This window comes from the organism of the source record quoted next, unplaced genomic scaffold, assembly GCF_019419815.1.
Source record: "Pyrus x bretschneideri cultivar Hongxiangsu unplaced genomic scaffold, Pyrus_bretschneideri_v1 Contig4, whole genome shotgun sequence".
Taxonomy (NCBI): Eukaryota; Viridiplantae; Streptophyta; class Magnoliopsida; order Rosales; family Rosaceae; genus Pyrus; species Pyrus x bretschneideri.
In genome coordinates this window covers 2,814,973-2,834,751 of record NW_025999723.1, presented here as the reverse complement: position 1 = coordinate 2,834,751, position 19,779 = coordinate 2,814,973, and the positions used below count along the sequence as shown (strand labels likewise).

The 19,779-nt window shown below is 37.7% G+C and overlaps 4 protein-coding genes and 2 pseudogenes across 10 annotated transcripts; 5 read left to right on the top strand and 1 right to left on the bottom strand.

Moving 5' to 3' along the window:
* Positions 1-2,433: 2,433 nt before the first annotated feature.
* LOC125468998 (two-component response regulator ARR11-like) lies at positions 2,434-5,945 on the top strand. The gene is made up of 5 exons (XM_048565882.1): positions 2,434-2,581; positions 3,778-3,906; positions 4,009-4,209; positions 4,968-5,044; positions 5,496-5,945. The coding sequence occupies exons 1-5, from the start codon at positions 2,434-2,436 to the stop codon at positions 5,943-5,945; spliced, it is 1,005 nt and encodes a 334-aa protein (XP_048421839.1).
* A 6-nt stretch (positions 5,946-5,951) lies between these two features.
* LOC103960574 (dr1-associated corepressor homolog) lies at positions 5,952-7,537 on the top strand. Its single transcript, XM_048565880.1, has 4 exons — positions 5,952-6,629; positions 6,714-6,920; positions 7,281-7,382; positions 7,490-7,537. Exons 1-4 carry the CDS (start codon positions 5,952-5,954, stop codon positions 7,535-7,537), a joined length of 1,035 nt encoding a protein of 344 aa, XP_048421837.1.
* Positions 7,538-8,173: 636 nt separating this feature from the next.
* LOC125468116 (LOB domain-containing protein 24-like) lies at positions 8,174-9,227 on the top strand. Its single transcript, XM_048565164.1, has 2 exons — positions 8,174-8,617; positions 8,852-9,227. The coding sequence occupies exons 1-2, from the start codon at positions 8,468-8,470 to the stop codon at positions 9,164-9,166; spliced, it is 465 nt and encodes a 154-aa protein (XP_048421121.1). The 5' UTR covers positions 8,174-8,467; the 3' UTR covers positions 9,167-9,227.
* Positions 9,228-9,478: 251 nt separating this feature from the next.
* On the top strand, positions 9,479-10,318 carry LOC103960575 (annotated as a pseudogene).
* Positions 10,319-10,606: 288 nt separating this feature from the next.
* LOC103960577 lies at positions 10,607-11,658 on the bottom strand (annotated as a pseudogene).
* A 1,488-nt stretch (positions 11,659-13,146) lies between these two features.
* On the top strand, positions 13,147-17,518 carry LOC103960525 (serine/arginine-rich splicing factor RS41). 7 transcript variants are annotated; one of them, XM_009373006.3, is made up of 6 exons: positions 13,147-13,276; positions 14,115-14,223; positions 15,911-16,023; positions 16,129-16,364; positions 16,473-17,210; positions 17,307-17,518. In XM_009373006.3, the coding sequence occupies exons 2-6, from the start codon at positions 14,118-14,120 to the stop codon at positions 17,332-17,334; spliced, it is 1,221 nt and encodes a 406-aa protein (XP_009371281.2). In that variant the 5' UTR covers positions 13,147-13,276; positions 14,115-14,117; the 3' UTR covers positions 17,335-17,518. The 7 variants fall into 7 exon arrangements, with proteins under 7 accessions (XP_009371281.2, XP_009371280.2, XP_048421271.1 ...); XM_009373005.3 differs by having other exon boundaries at positions 15,911-16,032; XM_048565314.1 differs by lacking the exon at positions 13,147-13,276 and adding an exon at positions 15,092-15,695.
* Positions 17,519-19,779: the final 2,261 nt, after the last annotated feature.

The following is a 19,779-nucleotide window of genomic DNA, read 5'->3' as shown; positions in this document are numbered from 1 at the left end:
CTGGAAGGTGCATGGCTGCGGGAAGAACTGGAAGCAGTGGCACGGCGAGGTGGTCGCCACGGTTGGCCATGGAGGGGATGGCCAACGGGATAGCCATGAAGTTTATGACAGGTGTCTCGGGTATGATAATCAAAATTGCAGTAGGTGCAGTGGAGGGGAGGACGAGCAGAGGAGGGACGAGACGGGCCACGAACAGCCATGACAGCAGGTTGATCGACAGAGCGGAGGACGCCCAGGGAGCGTTGTTTTTCAGCTTGAGACACCGAGGAACAGGCCTGACGAACAGTGGGAAGGGGATTCATTAAAAGAATCTGGTCACGAACAGCAGCAAAGGATTCGTTGAGGCCCATTAAAAATTGCATGAGTTGTTGACGGTCATGCTTGGCGTTGCAAGAGCACATGCAACCATCATTATAAGAAGCAAGCTCATCCCAGAGAGCTTTCAGGCGAGTAAAATAGGCGGAGATAGAAGAAGAACCTTGAGAAATTGTAGCAAGTTCCCGGTTGAGTTGGAAGATGCGTGGAGCATTACTTTGAGAGAAGCGTTCGCGAAGATCATCCCATACAGCTTGGACAGAGGTGGAAAAAAGCACAGATTCTTGAAGGTCAGGTTCCAAGGAATGCAGAAGCCAAGAGAGAATCATGTCATTGCAACGACGCCAAGTCGCGTGAGCATCAGAGTCGTCGGAGGAAGAAGGTTCTTGGATATCGCCAGTGATGAAACCAAGTTTATTCTTGGCACTCAAGGAAAACTGCATGCCACGGGCCCAGGATGTGTAGTTATCACCATTCAACTTCTTGGATACAAGGACAAGATTCGGGTGGTCGGAATGATGAAGGGAAAAAACACCATCGGAAGAAGAAGAGTCAGCCATGGGAACGGCAGAGAAAGCTGCCGAAAAAAAAAAATTAGGGCTAGGGTTATAAACCTGCTCTGTATACCATGTAGAAAAAGGTATGTAGGCTAAAAAATATATTTGTTATTGATACGTGAATGTGGAGAAATGGAAGAGAATGCTTTTTTTCTCATTGTGTTTCTCTACAAGATTACAAGGATATATATACATGATACAAATGTGTAGGTAGGACAAGGTAGGACGGCTTAACGGCTGTAGGACGGCTTATTCTTCCAATAATAATATTATATACAATTACACAAGGACTCCAACCATATTCCTTATTTGTCTAACACGAATGCCTTAGCTATAACGAACCTCGCAATTTTTCACTTTTGCTCTATAATATTCTGAATTTTAACAACCAGAAAAACCATAATATTTTGAATTTGATATTCTTATTTTAGTTTTTCGGTTAATTTAAAGAGGTAAATATTATACCATATAGTAGTTAATCTGTTCAGTTAGAAAAATGTGATAAAAATGTCATTTAGTACTACGGTCTAGTTGTATTCCTCTTCTTTTGTAAGTAAGAGGTCTTAAACCATTACGTCATCAACCGTTGGGTCGTTTGACCGTTAAAACTGTTAATTCAATATATTCTATTATTTTGTTATGCAAATGATTGTCCGTGAGTCGTTATAGGCGGCTAAGCAGGAACGCTTAAGTCGTTAACCGTTAGGTCGTTAGAGACTGTTAAACCCTTAATTTCAAGATATTTTATTATTTCTTTATATATACAATGGATAATAGATCACTTAGTTAAGCTACAACTAGTAGACCTTCAATAAAAACTCCTAATATTTTACCATTCTTTTCCACGTTAATGTATTCATTCTAAAATTTCGAATGAAGATTGTTTAACTTAATAACTCTAATAACACCTTGATTCAATATGTGAGAAGTAACTTGGCTGACTGTAAAATGGATAATTCATACTTATATAAATTGAACTAAAAAAATGCTAATTAACTGTGTTTAAATTATCTTTTTTTGTTGAAGTGTACGAGTTATCTTAAATTCATTAACTAATTAAACAACACTCTCTCAAAAAAAAAAAAAAAAAAAAAATTAAAATTTGAATTTTGGACTGCAAATAAAATGATAAGCATTCAGGTTGAAAAATTGGAATTATGCTCCAAAATTGGAAAAAAAATGCATTTCCATGGCAGGCAATTAAATGAAAGATTGTGAAATCTTCTTCACAAAGAAGTATATGTAAGAACCTCCTATGTTTGGTAAAGTAAAATAAATATTTTATTTCATACTAGATTTTACCATTAATTAGTGTGAAATGTTAAAGTGGGCGATGCATGTACATATATCTTTTGTAACTTACAATGTGAACTGCGTGCATTTGTCTGGAAAATACATAGAGGTAATTCAGATAAAGATAAACACTCTCTCTTTAAATTAAGCAGTTTTCTTACACTTGTTGCACCTTCATTTGTTGTCACGGCTGACTTAACCAGCCCTTGTATTATATAAACCCCTCACTGCTCAATAATGTGGCGTAAGATAGGCTTCATTCCAAGCAATGGATGCTACAGATAGTGCTGAGTTTAGGCAATCTTCTTCCAATTCCAAACCCTCTTTCGCAGATACGATCAACATCTTGGTTGTAGACGACGATGCCACCACTCTAACTATTGTTTCAGCAATGCTCAAAACATGGAACTATAAAGGTATATAGATTGAAGATTACAACTACATATACTAATTTTAAAATCAAATATGTAACCCAAAAACAAAAGAACAAGGTTTTGAATACGATTTCGTGCGCCGTCCTTTTAGAACTTGTGTTTATGTTTAAGCGTATGACAAGAATTTCTAAGAATTAATTTTTGTTGCTGAATTCAGATACAAATTCCATTTTGATTGGCCACCTATATACACAAGAATAGTGGAATTTGGAATTTTTGTCATGAATTGGCGCCCTTTGTACATAATTTATGTTTGAAAAGTTTGTCTAGATTATTTTTTTTAAAAAGAATAAAAAAAATGATTTAAATATTTCTTATAATAATTGATTTTTTGTTTTGTTTTGTCCTATCATTTGTAATTTGTTTAGTTTCATAAGTGACCTAGATCTTCAAGTGGTCAACTCTTTTTTCAGACTTTGCATGCCTTTTCTTATGTGTTATGTTTTCTTAGAAAAATTATGTTGAAAATATTTTTTGACCGAACCTTTTTTCTATAGACACTAGATCTAGCTAGATCTCATCTTATACAATGTAAAATTGATCAGATTTTTGCTGCATGTGCTCTTTAAAAAAAAATAAAAAATTGTATCATTTTCATTCAGTGGATCTCGGAGATTTTTTGTTCTTCAGACTTTTCGCCGTCTTAATTTTTTTGTAAGAATGGTTGATAAGAAAACTATATATATTTGTTTTTCAATTAGGGTTCTTATGTGTGTAACTTTTTAAGTTAGTAAAAAGGGTACTTGATTGTTTTTTTTTTTTTTTTTTTTTTTCAAGAAATGGTACTCAATTGTTGGCTTCCTTGCAAATTGCAATCAGAGTATAAAAAAGAATTATTTTGTTGGGAATTGTTATTAACACTCCAAAAATCTCATTCTACACTCCAAACTTTCGATATTAGGAAAGAAAAATACATTTGTGAGGAGTGTAGAATGAGATTTTTGGAGTGCCAATAATATTTCCCTTTATAATAAGCAAAAAAAACCCCTTAAGAGATCCATTCCTTAACGTAAATCGCATGCATGCTTGCTTATGAGGGTTCAAAAAACGATTCTTAGATCGCTTTACTGCTACGTTGAATAATTTTGCAAGATTTCATTGATTCATGCTGTCTACAGTCAACACTAATATTTTTTTTGCTACACTTTATTTAGTTGTCCCTGTTAAGAATCCTATAGATGCTTTGGCTACCCTTCGAGAGCAGAAAGGCGCATTTGATCTTGTTGTTACCGACCTCCATATGCCTGAGATGGATGGATTTGAATTGCAAAAGCATGTTCGTGACGAGTTTAAACTACCTGTTATTAGTGAGTGTCATTCTTAAGTAAACAAATTAATCTCATAAATGTAGTTTCGTTTTTAATCAATACATGTCCAACTCATTTTGTTTAATTCATTTCTTAATGCAGTGATGTCCGCAGATGACAACGAGAGTGTGATACTAAAGAGTTTAGAGGGTGGAGTTGCTTACTATATAGTAAAGCCTGTGAGCAAAGATGACATTAAAAATGTGTGGCAGTATGCTGTGGCAGCTAAGAAAGGTAAATCTGTTGTCATAGGGGAAATAGAAGGTGCTCCAAGAGAAGCACCTGGTGAGGTCGACGATGGAAGTAACTCTGAGATATCTTCGGATGCTAATGAGGAACAACATTAAAAATGGGCCGAGGTAAAGACGAAGAAGGCAAAAAAGACAGGTAGGGAAGACGATAATGAAGAACGCATGGTTGCACCAAAGAAGCCAAAAGTGGTTTGGATAAACTCACTTCACTATCAGTTTCCGTTGGCCATTAGACACATCGGCCTTGACAGTACGTGACATTTTCAATCATCTCATATTTTCTTTTCTAATTTCTGAGTGTGTGTTTATCAGTGTATTAAAAGCTTGTGGTGTGGGCGAGGCGTCCGAGGGATAGCCCCGGCCTAGGCATGAGGTAAAGCCTCACAAGACCTAAATTTTTTAATATATACACTGACACATATATTATATTTAAAAAAATTATTAACCAATAATCATCCTGAGCGCACACATATATTATAAATATACACACACATATATAGACATATATTATATTATATTATATTATATATATATAATAGAGGATGAAAAGCGCAATGAGAACACATATAACAATGCATGCAGACAACACATAGATCCAGTATATAAAAAATAAAAATTAGAAAGAAAAAAAAAAGGCAGAGAGACGATAGTGCAAGGAAGAGGTATGAGGCAGTTAAAACCCCAAAAGCAGCAATCCTCAAGCCCAATCTTAGAGGGCGCCTAGGCGCGCCATAAGGCGAGCCTTTTAAAACATTGGTGTTTATAGACATACCTTTGCGTTTACTGATTAATGTAATTGGGTTCATGCAGGGGCAGTGCCAAAGAATATTCTCGACTTCATGAATGTGCCTGGCTTAACCAGGGCAAATGTAGCTAGTCATTTGCAGGTTATTTATTTGTTTGAATGTCATTGGAATATATATTAGATTTTTTTTTTTTTTTTTAAAATCTATTTTTATGTGGTTTCCTTTTCCTTTTTTATTTATTTTACAAGAGGAGATATTTATATATATATAGAGAGAGAGAGAGAGAGAGAGAGAGAGAGAGAGAGAGAGAGTACAAAGGGCGTGCACTAACATGACCACTTGGCCTAATAATTAACTCACTTATGTGTGGTTTCCGTTTCTATCAGTTGTAGAAAGACTAATGAAAGAAAGAAAACTTGTGTGTGCGTGAAGATGTTCAATTCTTGCGAAAGAAATAAAAAAAGGGTTTTGCACTTGTTGCATAACAAGTATTTTAATATTTATCACAAAACATTGTGCGTATATAAGCTAGAAAGATTATACCTTGATGACCAGATTGTTAATGATGGTATGTGCATCTGTGAATTTGCAGAAGTATCGCATCTTTTTGAAACGAGTTGCTGAGAAAGCTAGACTTTCCAAGTGCTTGTCTGATAGGGTGTTCAGGTCAAGCTTTGCAGTTGGCCATCCAGGACTGGCCTTCAACAGTACGGAAGCAGGAGACCAATATTCGCAGTACCTGAAATTACAACAACAAATGGGAGCATCTCCAATCAATGCCTCTGTATTTCAACCATCCTCAGTTGGGATTGATGGAAATACCATTAATCTCCTTGGCTTGATCCAATGCCCTAATTATCAGCAATCTTCAAGAAGCAGCAACACTATGAGATCCGTGACTCAACTAATCGGTTCGGGGCAGTCTCGTCTGCTGAACCCTATTACTCAAGCTAATCTTCTCCGCCACCAACCATGGGTTGGAAATGTGAATCATCAGCTGCTTTCTCAAGAAAGTCGCCACCCAGGGGATTTTGGAAAGTAACAACTGATGAACAATCATGGATCCAGTGGAAGCATGTCTTCTAGTTCTGCCGATATTACTGGACTTACCACCAATAATATGCTTGCAAGTAATTTGATCCAAATGATTCCACAAGTAAAGCAGCAGGGAATTTTCACCAATAACAACCCATTCAGCTACAACTTTGGCACATCTGGAATTCAGAACAATTTTACTAATCAGCAGCTGATTGGTAACTTTTCTGGAACCCACCCTAATTGCAGATCTGAGATATTGGGAAAACTCAATAATCTCAATGGGACTGGTGGACTTTCATCAAATGGGTTTAACTTCAACAATGAGATTATCAATGGCTTGACCAATGGGGTTCGAAACGTGAGTCTGAGTGGTACTACTGCACCAATGGCTACCTTAGGAGGTTCTTCGTCATCGTCGTCTTCTGCTGGGTTTGAGACTAGCACTACTACTTCTAGTGCATATCAGTTTCTAAAAGTTTTCAATAAGAACAAAGAAGATCAGCAGCAAAATGTTTCTGTGTTGCCACCCCCAGCTGAGAATAACGATAATAATATTACTACTGCTCCTACATTGGTCAACAAGAATAGAGTGGCTCCTGAACAAGAACTGGACAAAACTCTTGATGATTTGATGATTAGTAATCTTTTCATGGACGAGCATAACAACTATCAGCCTTCTTCTTCTCAGGTACATATAAAACCCTAAACCTTAAAGATCTTTCTTTTCCTTTCTACCGTTTTCTCACCAAATTGTCTGCTTCACTGTGTGCAGCAAAAAGGTGGAGATCAAGATCAACTTCCTCCCGACTTCTCAAGTTTCTTGTATCCAGTTGAAGTGCCAGACGCTACTCCGAATCAAATGAACCCTAGTGCTGCAGACCAAGGCCTGGACACTGCTGTAAACAAAGTTTCCAACCCTTCTGCGGACCAAGGTCTGGGCACTGCTGTAAACAAAGTTTCCGACCCTTCTGCAGACCAGGTTCCAAACTCTAACTCTTCTGGCACATACCGTGTCAAAGAAAATGCACCTAACGAACAATCTTGGAGCCAGGCATGCCTACTTCATTTCATATTTTATCACATACTCACGTGTGCACGCGCACATTTACTTGATCATGCTACTAATTATATTGCTTACTCATTTCAACCCTTCCGTGGACCAGGTTCCAAACCCTAACTCTTCTGGCCCATACCATGTTGAAGAAAACGCACCTAATGAACAATCTTGGAGCCAGGAATGCATACTCATTTCATACTTTGAGCACATACACACACGCGTGCGCATGGACACACAATGGATTTGATCATGATACTAAACATATATTGTGTCTATGTGCAGCAGCAGGGAGGTGATCAACAAGTACTCAACCCCGAATTCAGAGGCAACGTCTTTGACCCAGAGGACTATAACATGTTATCTGAGACACCACTACCTTTTCCGGCAAGTCAAGAATTCAATTTATAGCTACCACTTATACGATTTGACATAGTATCTCTGAAAAGTTTTGCTAATGAACATTTTGGTTATTTCACTTGTGTTCTTTGCAGGATTGTGACCATGATTTCCTGAATGCCCTACTGGGTGATGGTCTTTAAGCTGTATTGAAGGGAGTTAAAAGCGAGCAAGATTGATCCAAATCCAGTCTCGGAGAAATTTATTTACTTATTTTGATTGGATTTAGATAATAGGTCTGGCTTGCTTCAATGTAATAGTAATAGTGTTTGATAAATAAGTTGAACTTCGGCTATGTAATAATTATGTAGTTTGCTAGACAAGTGAACTTTGGCTATCTTGCAAAGTTGAACTTTGGCTATCTAGTTAAGTTGTATTTTGAAAATAAAATAAAGACCTAGTATGCTTTACTTTTTAAGACATTTGACATGTTTACTCTCTTTCAAAGAAAAACATCAAGGCAACTAGAATGTTTCCTTATTTTTCTATCAGTTACGTAATGAATGAAATAAAAATATGTGCTCTTTTTTATTATACATTAGCCCTCTTCTTTCACAAACAATTTCACTTACGAGATTGGGAAGAATTGGGCTATGGTGGCAAGGCTTTTAGAGCAAACAAATTAAATTGAGTAAGGCCCATATTAAGCCTAGTCTCATCAAATTATGGTAAAAATTATGGTATAAAAGTCAGACAAAATTTGGTCAACTCTTCCATGGTTAGCCACCTAATATGACAAATGCGGTTTAAAGCCAATCTGACTTTTCAATGTATTGGAAGAAAATGTTGTGATCAGCAAAAATATCTAGAAGGAGAAACCAAACGCTAATTAAAAGTCTAGGATTATCATCCTAATCAAATTTCCTCTATAATCCTCAATTTGCCAATAAAAAAGTAGCCGTTGGAAAAATCTTTCCAAAGCTACACCAATTTCCCTCAATACAAATAGCGTGCGTATCTTTACCTTTTCAAAAGCTAACTCACAACAATCTTTTCTAAGATTTTCTTCCTCCGAAAAGATTGAAAAAAAATCTATTAGGGTGAGATTTTGATCCTTCTCTAGATTTTGAATCATGATTTCTTATTGTGCAGCTTGCAAGTATCTGAGAAGAAGATGTCCTTCCGATTGCATCTTCTCTTCGTATTTTCCTGCAAACAATCCTCAAAGATTTGCTTCTGTTCATAGGATCTATGGTGCCAGCAATGTTTCCAAAATGCTCCAGGTACATAATCCTACTCTAGAAACGTAATAAATGCAATTATATTTCTCAAACTCGTAAGATTTCTTCTTTATTGTGTTATAATGGATTCAAGTGTGTGGCAATATAAATCGTCGCACTTGGATTTGTTTTTTAAAGAGTCTGAATAACAGTCATTTCTTAATTATGAACTTAAGAGAAATTAATCTTGTATTGATGGGATGATTGACTTTGGTTTTTCCTTTTATGATTTATCAGCAACTACCAGACCATCTGAGAGCTGAAGCAGCATATACTTTGTGTTATGAAGCTGAATGTAGAATACAAGATTCAGTTTATGGTTGTGTTAAGACTATTTTTCAATTGCATCAAGAAATTCACAACGCAAAATACCAATTAGCTAAAACACGAGTTGCGATCGTCCTCACAAACTCTCGCAGAGGAGGAGGAGGACAAGAAAATCAAGTGAATCAAATGCAAGAAGTTCAGTCCAACTTAAATTTCTTTCCGGACCAAACCCATGTTGAGGCAACCCAATTTGGTTCTTCCTCCAAAGCTCCTTGGTTTAGTTGATTCTTTACTGTTTGCAAAAGAATAAAAAGGTTAACAAAATAGTGAAATTCATTCTGATTCATTCCAATGCAAATTAGCTATAAACTGCTTTGTATCGTACTGGATGTTGTAAGATTAGTTCAGATTCATGAATAACCAAATACATTGCCTCTCCGCTGCAATGGCAATTCGACCACCATTGCCTCGTCTCCATCAAAGACTCGGAGGATCCCAAAACCCTATCTTCCCCATTGATCTCTAAGACCATAACATCCCAACCAAGTACGGAAACTACAGTTCAATCCTCACGAAAAATCCCCTTTTTCTTTGGCTTTAAAAGAAGCCAATTGCATAGCTGGATAGTTTTCCCAATGATACTTATCGGTTTGTTGCTCTACTCAAGGTCAATCATCTCCATGTTCTTCATTGGCCGCCTTAGTGGGCGGGTCCCCTGCCATAGGCTTCGCCAACATCACCTGTTACTCCATCCTCCCTGGCCTCGCCATGGGAATGGAACCCATCTGCAGCAAGCTTTTGGTGCCAAAAAACACTCTGTTCGACCTCTCTTTGCAGAGGACGGTCCTCCTCCGACTATTTACATCCTCACCAATTTCTCTTTTCTGGCTGAACATGAAGAAAATCCTTCTCATCTGCGGCCAGGACGAAGTGATCGCGAAGCTCAGTTGTACCTCCTCTGTTCTCTCCCTGATCTTCTTGCTCAATCTTTTCTCCACCTTCTGAGAATTTACCTCAGAAGTCAATCCATCACTCTGCCTCTCATATTGTGTGCAGCTCTTGCGATCATATCCTCTACATTTCCATCAACTATTTTCTCGTTTTGCACCTCAATTTGGGAATCAAAGGTGTTGCTCTTAGTGAGGTGTGGTCTAACTGCAACCCCGTGGCTTCCCCGATCATAACATCATCCACAAAAAACCTGGGGAGGGATTTCAGTGGAGTGTTTCAGAGAATGGTGGTGGTATGAGATCATGATCTTGTTCTGTGGATTTTTAATAAATCCGAGAGCCACCGTTGATTCAATGGGAGTTCTTCTAATTCAAACCACCGCTTTAATCTACATATTTCCTTCTTCCTTAAGCTTTAGTGTGTCCACGAGAGTCTGCAATGAAATCGGCGGGAACAACCCGAAAAGGGAGTGGTGTCTCAAATAACAGGTTTTAGTCCTATGATTCAAAGACGTTGCCTCTGAATTCGGGGTTGAGGACTTGTTGATCACCTCCCTGCTACTGCACACAGCCACAATATAATTAGTGTCTAGGCCTTGGTCCGCAGCAGTGGGGTTTATTTGATTCGGAGTTGCGTCCGGCACTTGAACTGGATATAAGTATCTAACTCACCTGATAAACATAAACAATCTTCCTTGATTTCAGCTTTGCTTGGTTTGTCCTCCTCAACCCCGAATTCAGAGGTATCGTCTTTGAATCAGAGGACTAAAACCCGTTACTTGAGACACCACTCCCCTTTCGGGTTGCTGGCGCCAATTTCATTGCCGATTCCCGTGGAAACACTGAAGCTTAAGGAAGAAGGAAATATGTAGATTAAGGCGGCACTTTGATTTAAAACTCCCATTGAAGCAACGGTGGCTCTCAGATTTATTAACAATCCACAGAGCAAGATCATGATCTCATACCACCACCATTCTAAACACACAGAAATGTAGCTGGGCACTGCTAAATTTAGAAGGGTCCTCATTTCTCTGAAACACTCCATTGACATCCCTCCCCAGGTTTTTCTGTAGACCCCAGAGAAGATGATGTATAAGATCAGGAAAGCTACGAGGTTGAAGTTAGACCAAACCCCAGTAAAAGCAACACCCTTGATTGCCAAATCGAGGTGCGAAACGAGAAAATAGTTTATGGGAATGTGGGGGATGATCGCCAGAGTTGCACATAATTAGAGGCAGAGTGATGGATTAACTTCTGAGGTAAATTCTCAGAGGGTGGAACAGATGAGGTACAACTGAGCTTCGGCAGCGATCGCTTCGTCCTGGCCGCAGATGAGGATGATTTTCTTCATGTTCAGCCAGGGAAGAGAAATGGGTAAGGATGTAAATAGTAAGAGGAGGACTGTCCTCTGCAAAGAGAGGTCGAGCAGAGCGTGTATTCTGGCGCCAAAAGCTTGGCCGCAGATGAGTTCCATTCCCATGGCGAGGCCGGAGAGTATGGAGTAACCGGTGATGTTGGCGAACCCACGGCAAGGGACCCGTCCACTACGGCGAGCTCACCAAGGCGGCCGAAGAAGAGCATGGAGATGATTGACCTTGAGTAAAGCAACAGGCCGGTAAGTATCATTGGGAAAGCTATGACAGCTATGGAATTAGCTTCTTTTAAAGCCAAAGAAAAATGGGATTCTTTGTGGGGATTGAACTGTAACTTCGGGACTTGTTCTGGTTGGGATGTTATAGTTTTGGAGATCAATGGGAAAGTTAGGGTTTTGGGATCCTCCGAGTCTTTGATGGAGATAAGGCAATGGTGGTCTGAACTGCCATTAAAGCAGTTGGATAGTAGTTAGGGCTGGTTTGGTATTGCTGTGCTTTGAAAAAAAGCTGCTTCTGCTGTGCTGTGAGAATAAGCAGCTGTGAAATAAAGCAGCAAAGTGTTTGGTAAACTTTTTTGTAAAAGTGCTTTTGAAAAAAAAAAAGCAGTATTATAGTGTTTGGTAAACTTTTATGTAAAACAAATGTGAAAAAAAGCCAGTTTTTCAAAGCTGGGTTTTGCAGCTTCTTGTTTTTGGCTTTTTTCACCCAAAACTGTGAAAAAAAGTTGAAGCTGAATGTTTACCAAACACAAAAACAGCTCCCAGCTTTTTTTGATACCAGCTTTTTTCAGAATCACCTCAGTACCAAACCAGGCCTTAATGTAATGGATAGCTCCAAAGAAGCCGTCATTGTTCATCCGCGTATGCAACGCCAAATGGAGAAACCTACTTACCATATCCGAAATGGTAAAAACTCTATGTTTTGATCTATGGTGCCAGCAATGTTAAAACTCCATGTCCGTAATATTTCTTCTTTTATTGTGTTATAATGTGGATTCAAGCAGGTGGCGACATAAATTGTTCCACTTGAACTTGTTTTTGAGAGAGTCTGAATAGCAGCCGTTTCTTAATTATGAATTTAAGAGAAATTGATCTTGTATTAATGGGATGATTAACTTTGGTTTTTTCTCTTATGATTCGTCAGCAACTACCAGACTATATGAGAGCTGACATAGTAGAGACTTTGTGGTATGAAGCTGAACGTAGAATATAAGACTCTGTATACAGTTATGTAAAGACTATTTTTTTTAATTATATCAAGAAATTCACAACATAAAATGCCAATTAGCTAAAACACAAGTTGAGGTCACCTTCATCAACTCTGGCGGAGTAGGTGGAGTAGGACAAGCAAATCAAGTGCATCAAATGCAAGAAGTTCAACCCAACTTGAATTTCTTTCCAGACCAAACCAATGCTGAGGCAACCCAATTTGGTTCTTCCTCCAAAGTTCCTTGGTTTATTTGATTCCTTATTGTTTGCAAAAGAATAAAAAGGTTACCAAAATATTACAGAGTAACATAAAGTATAACTTACATTTATTCGAAATTGATTAAAAGAAGACGAATAAATTGCTGTAGTGAACTGGTATAACTTACGTTTGCACATATTATATAGTAACATAAAGTATATGATGTCACAATTGGCTAAAACCAATGGACTGAAGTTCCATTTTGGTTACAGTGTTTTCAATTGTTACAATTCGACACTAGTTTATTAATTGTCGCAATTTAATTAGCACGCGATATGCATATGCCTGATGTTAAGATACTCCAATTTAGCCTCATGTATATTATTTGTAATCCGCGAGATAATTTGGAATCCCGATATAACGCACGTGGGCTGTAAAATATCATTTTTGCCCCTGATATTAAATAGTTGTGCATGTACGTGTGAAAGGGCCAAGTTTACAAATAATATAAAGTACGGGGCCCTTTTCACAAATATCAAAAACGTTGTTTTCTTTATCCCTACTATTTATTTATTCCACTCACGGGGCCTCACAGTTCGGTCAAATCGAAGAAAGCATCACCTACTTCCTTCACGTCGCTCGCTTGCTACGGTTCCGAAGAGAAGGTACGAAACTCTCTGAAACCTGAAACTTAATTCTACGTGTCTCAATTTTCCGTTTGGTTCCCAAGAAAATTCGTAAAGAAACCAAAATCTTTTTTCTGCAGCTCAATTTGTTATCTTTCGTGCCGTTTCTGGAAAATAAATGGAGATCTGACTTATAGGGATTCTTTAGTTGTAGATCTGATTGCTCTGCGACTTAGGTGTTTGTTTTCTTGTTTCTTGGCTTAATTTATTGAAATTTGTGAGATTTTTTAGGGTTAATTATCCAATTGGTTTTCTTTTTTTGGTTATTAATTTGGATTTGTGTGTTCTTACATAATTTTCTTTGGTTGTATTTGAGACCGAGATCTTGTTTAGTGCAATTCTTAGCTGAATTTTTTTTTTCTTTAGCTAAATCGCATAGCTGAAGTTACACAGGGAATATCAGTGAATTTGTTTGTAGGCATTGATTTTTTATTTTTTATTATTTGTGATATTTCTTGTGATTTGGAATAGCGGTTCTTGTATAAGATATGACCAGTGCTTTGTAATTTTTTTTTTAATTATTTGTGATATTTCTTGTGATTTGGAACTTGGTGAATGTAATTGTGAATTTAACGGTTCTTGTATAAGATATGACCAGTGCTTTTTCACAATTGAAAGAATGTTTGGTGTCGGGTGGTGTTCTTTGAAATTATGTGCCCTTTGTTTATGTGATGTGGAATTTAGTGATGTTGGGTTTTCTTGTTCATTATTATCATTTGCATATTCTTTGATAGACTGGTCTTTTGCTCCACCGCATCACGTAAGGTGTGAAAGATTGTTTTCATGATTGATAACAGTTTATTTTCATTTATGCCAGAAAATGAAGCCGATTTTTTGTGGGAATTTTGAATATGATGCTCGACAGAATGAATTGGAGCGCCTGTTTGGTAGATATGGGAAAGTTGATAGGGTCGATATGAAGTCTGGTGAGTTCACCTTTTAGTTCTCTGTCTCTGTATTGTGCTTATTTCACTTGTGGCACCGATATTTAACCCTCTTCCTCATGTGATGCATCCATTCTCCTCAAACATATTCAAAACATCCTCTACTTCACATGGTAAATCACTATGAAGCTGGATAGTCAGCTCAGATGTTGTATGAGATTTCATCCTCTAGTTTTGATCCTGAAAGAGTAATAAGTCATTTTATTTCATTTGAACTAATGAATTGAAACCCAAAATGAGGACTGACTTCTAAATTCACATGGGCGAACAATATATATCTGTTTCAAAATTTTACCACACTTACAGCTTAGATTTGTGGTAAGATTTGAGTTGTGAAAGTGATTTTAGTGATTTGTGGTAAGATTTGAGTTGTGAAAGTGAATTCACATGGGCGAACAATATATATCTGTTTCAAAATTTTACCACACTTACAGCTTAGATTTGTGGTAAGATTTGAGTTGTGAAAGTGATTTTAGTGATTTTGGTAAATAAATTATTTCTAATTCCTTTGGGATCAAAATTAAAGGATGAATTCTAGTACAGCATTATTGACCAAAAAAAACATATATATATATATATATATATATATATATATATATATTCTAACATGGCATCTTCAAAATTTTCAATTTCTTTGTTTCCAGAATTAACATGAATGATTGTAAACATGTTCTCGATTCAGCAATCTTGCATTCCTATTTCATCCAGCTTTGAGTTGGTTATTTAAAAGCAACTTTGAGGGATGGACATCACTATAATTTGTTACTTTGTTCAAATTATTGTCTCTGCGAGGGGTCTGTTGAAGACAAGAAAACATTGGATTAAAATTGTGCATGCATGTAATCTGCAGTGAAATAAACTTATAGTAACAATCATATATCCCCCTGCAAGAATCAAAACTGGGTCTTACAGCGGAAAGGAAATTCAACCATGGCATGTCTGCATCTGTAGCCGTGGCACCTCAGATGTGCTGTTTCATCAGCAGTTTGACCGAATAATCATCTGGCTACATTTCTCAGTGGCAGGAGTCTTCCTTGTTGAGTTACTGTGGGGGTTCCGGATACGTTTAAGAAAGAGCATGTATTTTTTGACGCATAAACCCCCATACTCAACATTTTCTTTGACGCAGGATTATCTTGGGATAACCATAATCCTCCAGGCTAGTGGATGGGCTCTTCAGAATTCTGTTTCTTGCTTGTGATGAGCTTCCTCTTCTTGTTTTCAAGAAGAGTCACTCTGATCGGCAATTGCACTACCGCCATCCCACGTTTTCCAGTCACAATTGCCTTTCATTCCTCATGACCTTCGCCCAGCCCTCAATCACAATTGAAACACTGCCATCCCATGGCAGGGGCAGCCGATTAGATGGAGAAGGCACTCTCTTTACATTGACCCACCATGAGACATCCATTTTGGATTCTTGTCCCTTGACATCACTTAGTTCATTTTGCAAGGTCTGTTACTATTTTTATTGGTCCCTTAGTTTATAGATTTCCCTTAGGTTGCCTCACTGTTTAATTAGGATAGTATTTAGGTGGTTTGTATATTGTCGAAAGGAGCAATGCCGTCTCTTATTGAAGAATCCTTGTACGGGGAATTCTTACCTTTGTTTGGCAAAAATACATGGCATTTGTTGTCAGTTCAGAATGTTGTACTTACTTCTTTACAGGGTTTGCTTTCATCTATATGGAGGATGAGAGAGATGCTGAATATGCCATTAGGGGACTTGACCGAAAAGAATTTGGTCGAAAAGGACGCAGGCTTCGTGTTGAATGGACGAAGGTAGCAAATGTAGGCCATTTTTATCACTATTTAATTTTGTCACTGTTTGTCAGTTGTTTTTTCAAGTTTGTCCTGGTTTTAGCACTTTGATGTTTTGTATTGTAGCAAGAACGTGGTGCTAGAAGACCTGGTGCATCAAGAAGATCTTCGACTAATACAAGACCTTCAAAGACCTTGTTTGTTATAAATTTTGATCCTTATCACACAAGGACCAAAGATTTGGAGAGGCATTTTGATTCATATGGGAAAATTGTCAGCGTAAGGATCAGAAGAAATTTTGCATTTGTTCAGTATGAGTCACAAGAGGATGCTACCAGGGCATTGGAAGCTACAAACATGAGGTGGATATCTCATTCTCACTCTCACTCTCTCTCTCTCTCTCGACTATATCTTTGTTCATTCTTCTGTATATTTGTGCATCTATTGGCCGATGATATGTGTTTTTGCAGCAAGCTGATGGATCGAGTTATATCGGTGGAATATGCAGTTCGTGATGACGATGAAAGAGGAGATGGATTTAGCCCTGACCGGAGAAGTCGTGATAGGTCTCCAGACAGAGGCCGTGATAGAAGAAGGTCCCCAAGCCCCTACAAAAGAGAGAGAGGTAGCCCTGATTATGGCCGAGGCCCTAGCCCTGGTCCCTACAGGAGAGAAAGGGGTAGTCCTGATTATGGACGTGGAGCAAGTCCTTATAGAAGGGAGAGAGTTAGTTCTGACTATGGCCGTGGGCGCAGCCCAAGTCCATATAGGAGGGACAGGTCTGATCATGGCCGCATCTCCAGTCGTAGTCCTAGAAAAGAGAGGGTGAGTGGTGACCGTGTTCGTGATCGTACCCGTAGTCCTTACGGAAGAGAGAGGCCTGGGGATGACAATGGCCATGGTCCCAGTCGTAGCCCATATAAGAGAGATAGGGTCAGTCCTGAAAATGGTCCCAGACGTAGTCCATATAAGAGAGAACGGGATGGTCCAAGGGATAGTCCTGAAAATGGCCGTCTCCCAAGCAGTAGTCCATATAAGAGAGAGAGGGTCAGTCCTGAACATGGTGGTGGCCACAGCGGTAGTCCTTATGAAACAGAGAGGGCCAGCCCGGAAAATGGTCGTGTCGCAAGCCCAAATTCTGCGCCTGAAGCTAGGGATAGCCCCAATTATGGCGGGCCTGAAAGCCCCATGAATGAGAGATATAGCAGGTTTGAATTTCAATCGCACTAATCTGGATTATTAACCTTGTTTACCATCTACTCTTAGCTTCTGTTGTTTAACACACGGTCTTTTGTTAACTGCAGCCGTTCGCCCCAAGCTGAGGAGGAATGATATTGAAACTTGAGATGCTATTGACTTTGTTGTTCCCCTGAAAACCACCGCGGAATCAAATCGTAATGCAACTTTGTAGTTTCTTATAGACTTTTTCATATTTGTAGCTTCTAGATTCTTTCTGCTCAAAAACTTAATGATGGAACTTATTATTTTGTTATTGAAGGAGAGTTGTAACACAGAATTAGCCGTCTGATATTTCGTGTTATTTTCGATTTCTTGATTGGTCTGTATTTGAAGGAGGTTATTGTGTTTATATTTTTTTGTCGATTTGGTTGATTTATGTATATTCCTTGGCCAGCCTTGTGGGAACCTGGTTTTTAGGGTTTGTACAGTTTGTGTTTTAGATATGGTGGGGATATGAGGTATAAGGGAAAGGAGGAAGAAGAATTATTCAAATCAAAATTAAGAAAGTAAAAGCAACTTGAGATAGGTTTTGATTTTTAGCCTTCGTTTTGTATAACTATCTTTGTTGATATCTCTAGATATCTTAGTCACTCTTCTATGTCCTTCATCTCTTTCATACATCTTCTACACACATGCAGAAAATAGTTTTTGAATCATGACGTGTTACGTGCGATTTATACGTTTTAAATGTATTTATATGCGTAAATTGACAAAAGAAAAGTAAAATATTTGAGGTAAATAAGTAATATTAGATTATACTAGAAGAAATTTACATAATAAAATCGGTCTATTAAATTTATATTAAGAATAGAGAAAATAATATTTAATAAGCAACTGATTGAATTACATTATTGCTAGCTCATTATGAGATATTAATTATTATAATAAATAAAAAACTGTACAAAAAAATTTAATTATTAAAAAATACTGTTAAAATGACGAAATACTTCTGTCACATTTGATACATTATTTTGAGTTGTTTTTGAAGGTTTTTTTTTTTTAGGGGCATTTTGTCTAATTATTTTTGGTGAAGCTTGTGATACCAAAAAACACTATTCATTTGGCCATTGGCTTTATATATAACTAGTCTTCATGCACATGCGTGATATTTTTTAAATCACAGCGTGCTACGTGCGATTTACACGTTTAAATATATTTATATGCGTAAATTGACAAAAGGAAAGTCAAATATTTGAAATAAATGAATAATCTTAAATCATGCTAAAAGAAACCCCTCATAAAATAATTAAAGCAGTTGAATTCACATAATAAAATCAGTTTTATAGAATTTACATTAAGAATAGAGAAAATTGACACACCCCGATCGAGGTCAAGGCATGCTGGCCGTCATGTGGAAGTGACGTAGCCATGTGCACAGTGCAGAAGCTAATAAAATAATAATGAAAATAGTAATACGAATAAATAAAAACTGGTTTTACATAAAGTAATAACAAGTGCAATGTAAGTGCGACACCTAGATCAGAGCATAAAGCCTAAGCAGTCCAAAAGAAAATGATGTGACAACAATACACCCGAAGGTGGCCCTACGCTGGTGATCGTCTATTAGAAATGCTGGGAAAGTCCTCTGGGGAAAACCACCAAACCTGCTAGTCAACTAGAACCTGGAGGCGCGCAAAACAAAAGCGTGAGAGGGCAAAAACAAAGCTTTTCGAAAACCATTTAATAAATACGTTCTAATCCCTCGCCGTAAAACCTGTATACTTCCCAGAAAATAGATATACATATATATATATATATACATATATATATATATATACATATATATATATATATATATATATATATCAATCATGCTCAAGAATATGCCATGCCAAAACCTTAGAATGAAATGTAAGTGCTCAGGTATAAATCATATCAACAACATAAAATTTGACAGCCGGAGTCACCTAACGTGACCTGTACGGCTGAATCTAGAGCTCAAATCTCACTTTAACTGAACCTGCACACGAGTCGGAACCATCTAAAGTGGTCTGTACGACAGACCTGGGTGTAACATATATATATATACGCTTAAGTGCTACGATCACGTGAAGGCTGGGCGAATAATCGTGGGTCACCTACGAGTCGGAACCACCTAAAGTGGTCTGTACGACAGGACTGTGCACCTAACTTGGATCCAAGCTGAGCGTGTGGTGCGGGAGGTGAACATCACGTGAAGAGCTGTGCCCTACTTTGGGCGGGAGCACTAACACCAGGTGTGCAGGTTATGAGCTCTCTAAGCATCTCAAATCACTACTGAATGTAACATGGATAACACTTACCTGGCACTTACCTGTGCGTCCGCAGCACCAAATATACATATATATATATATATATATATATATATATATATATATATATATATATATATATAAACGACTAATAATGCAACTAACGATGCATAAACAACGGTGATGTAATGCATGGCATATGACAATTAACAATTCAAATCAATTTCTGGGAAAATATAAATATATAGGTATATACGGAAAACCAAAAGTCCACTCACTGGTATGTGGAAGGGTCGTAGCCCCCCTG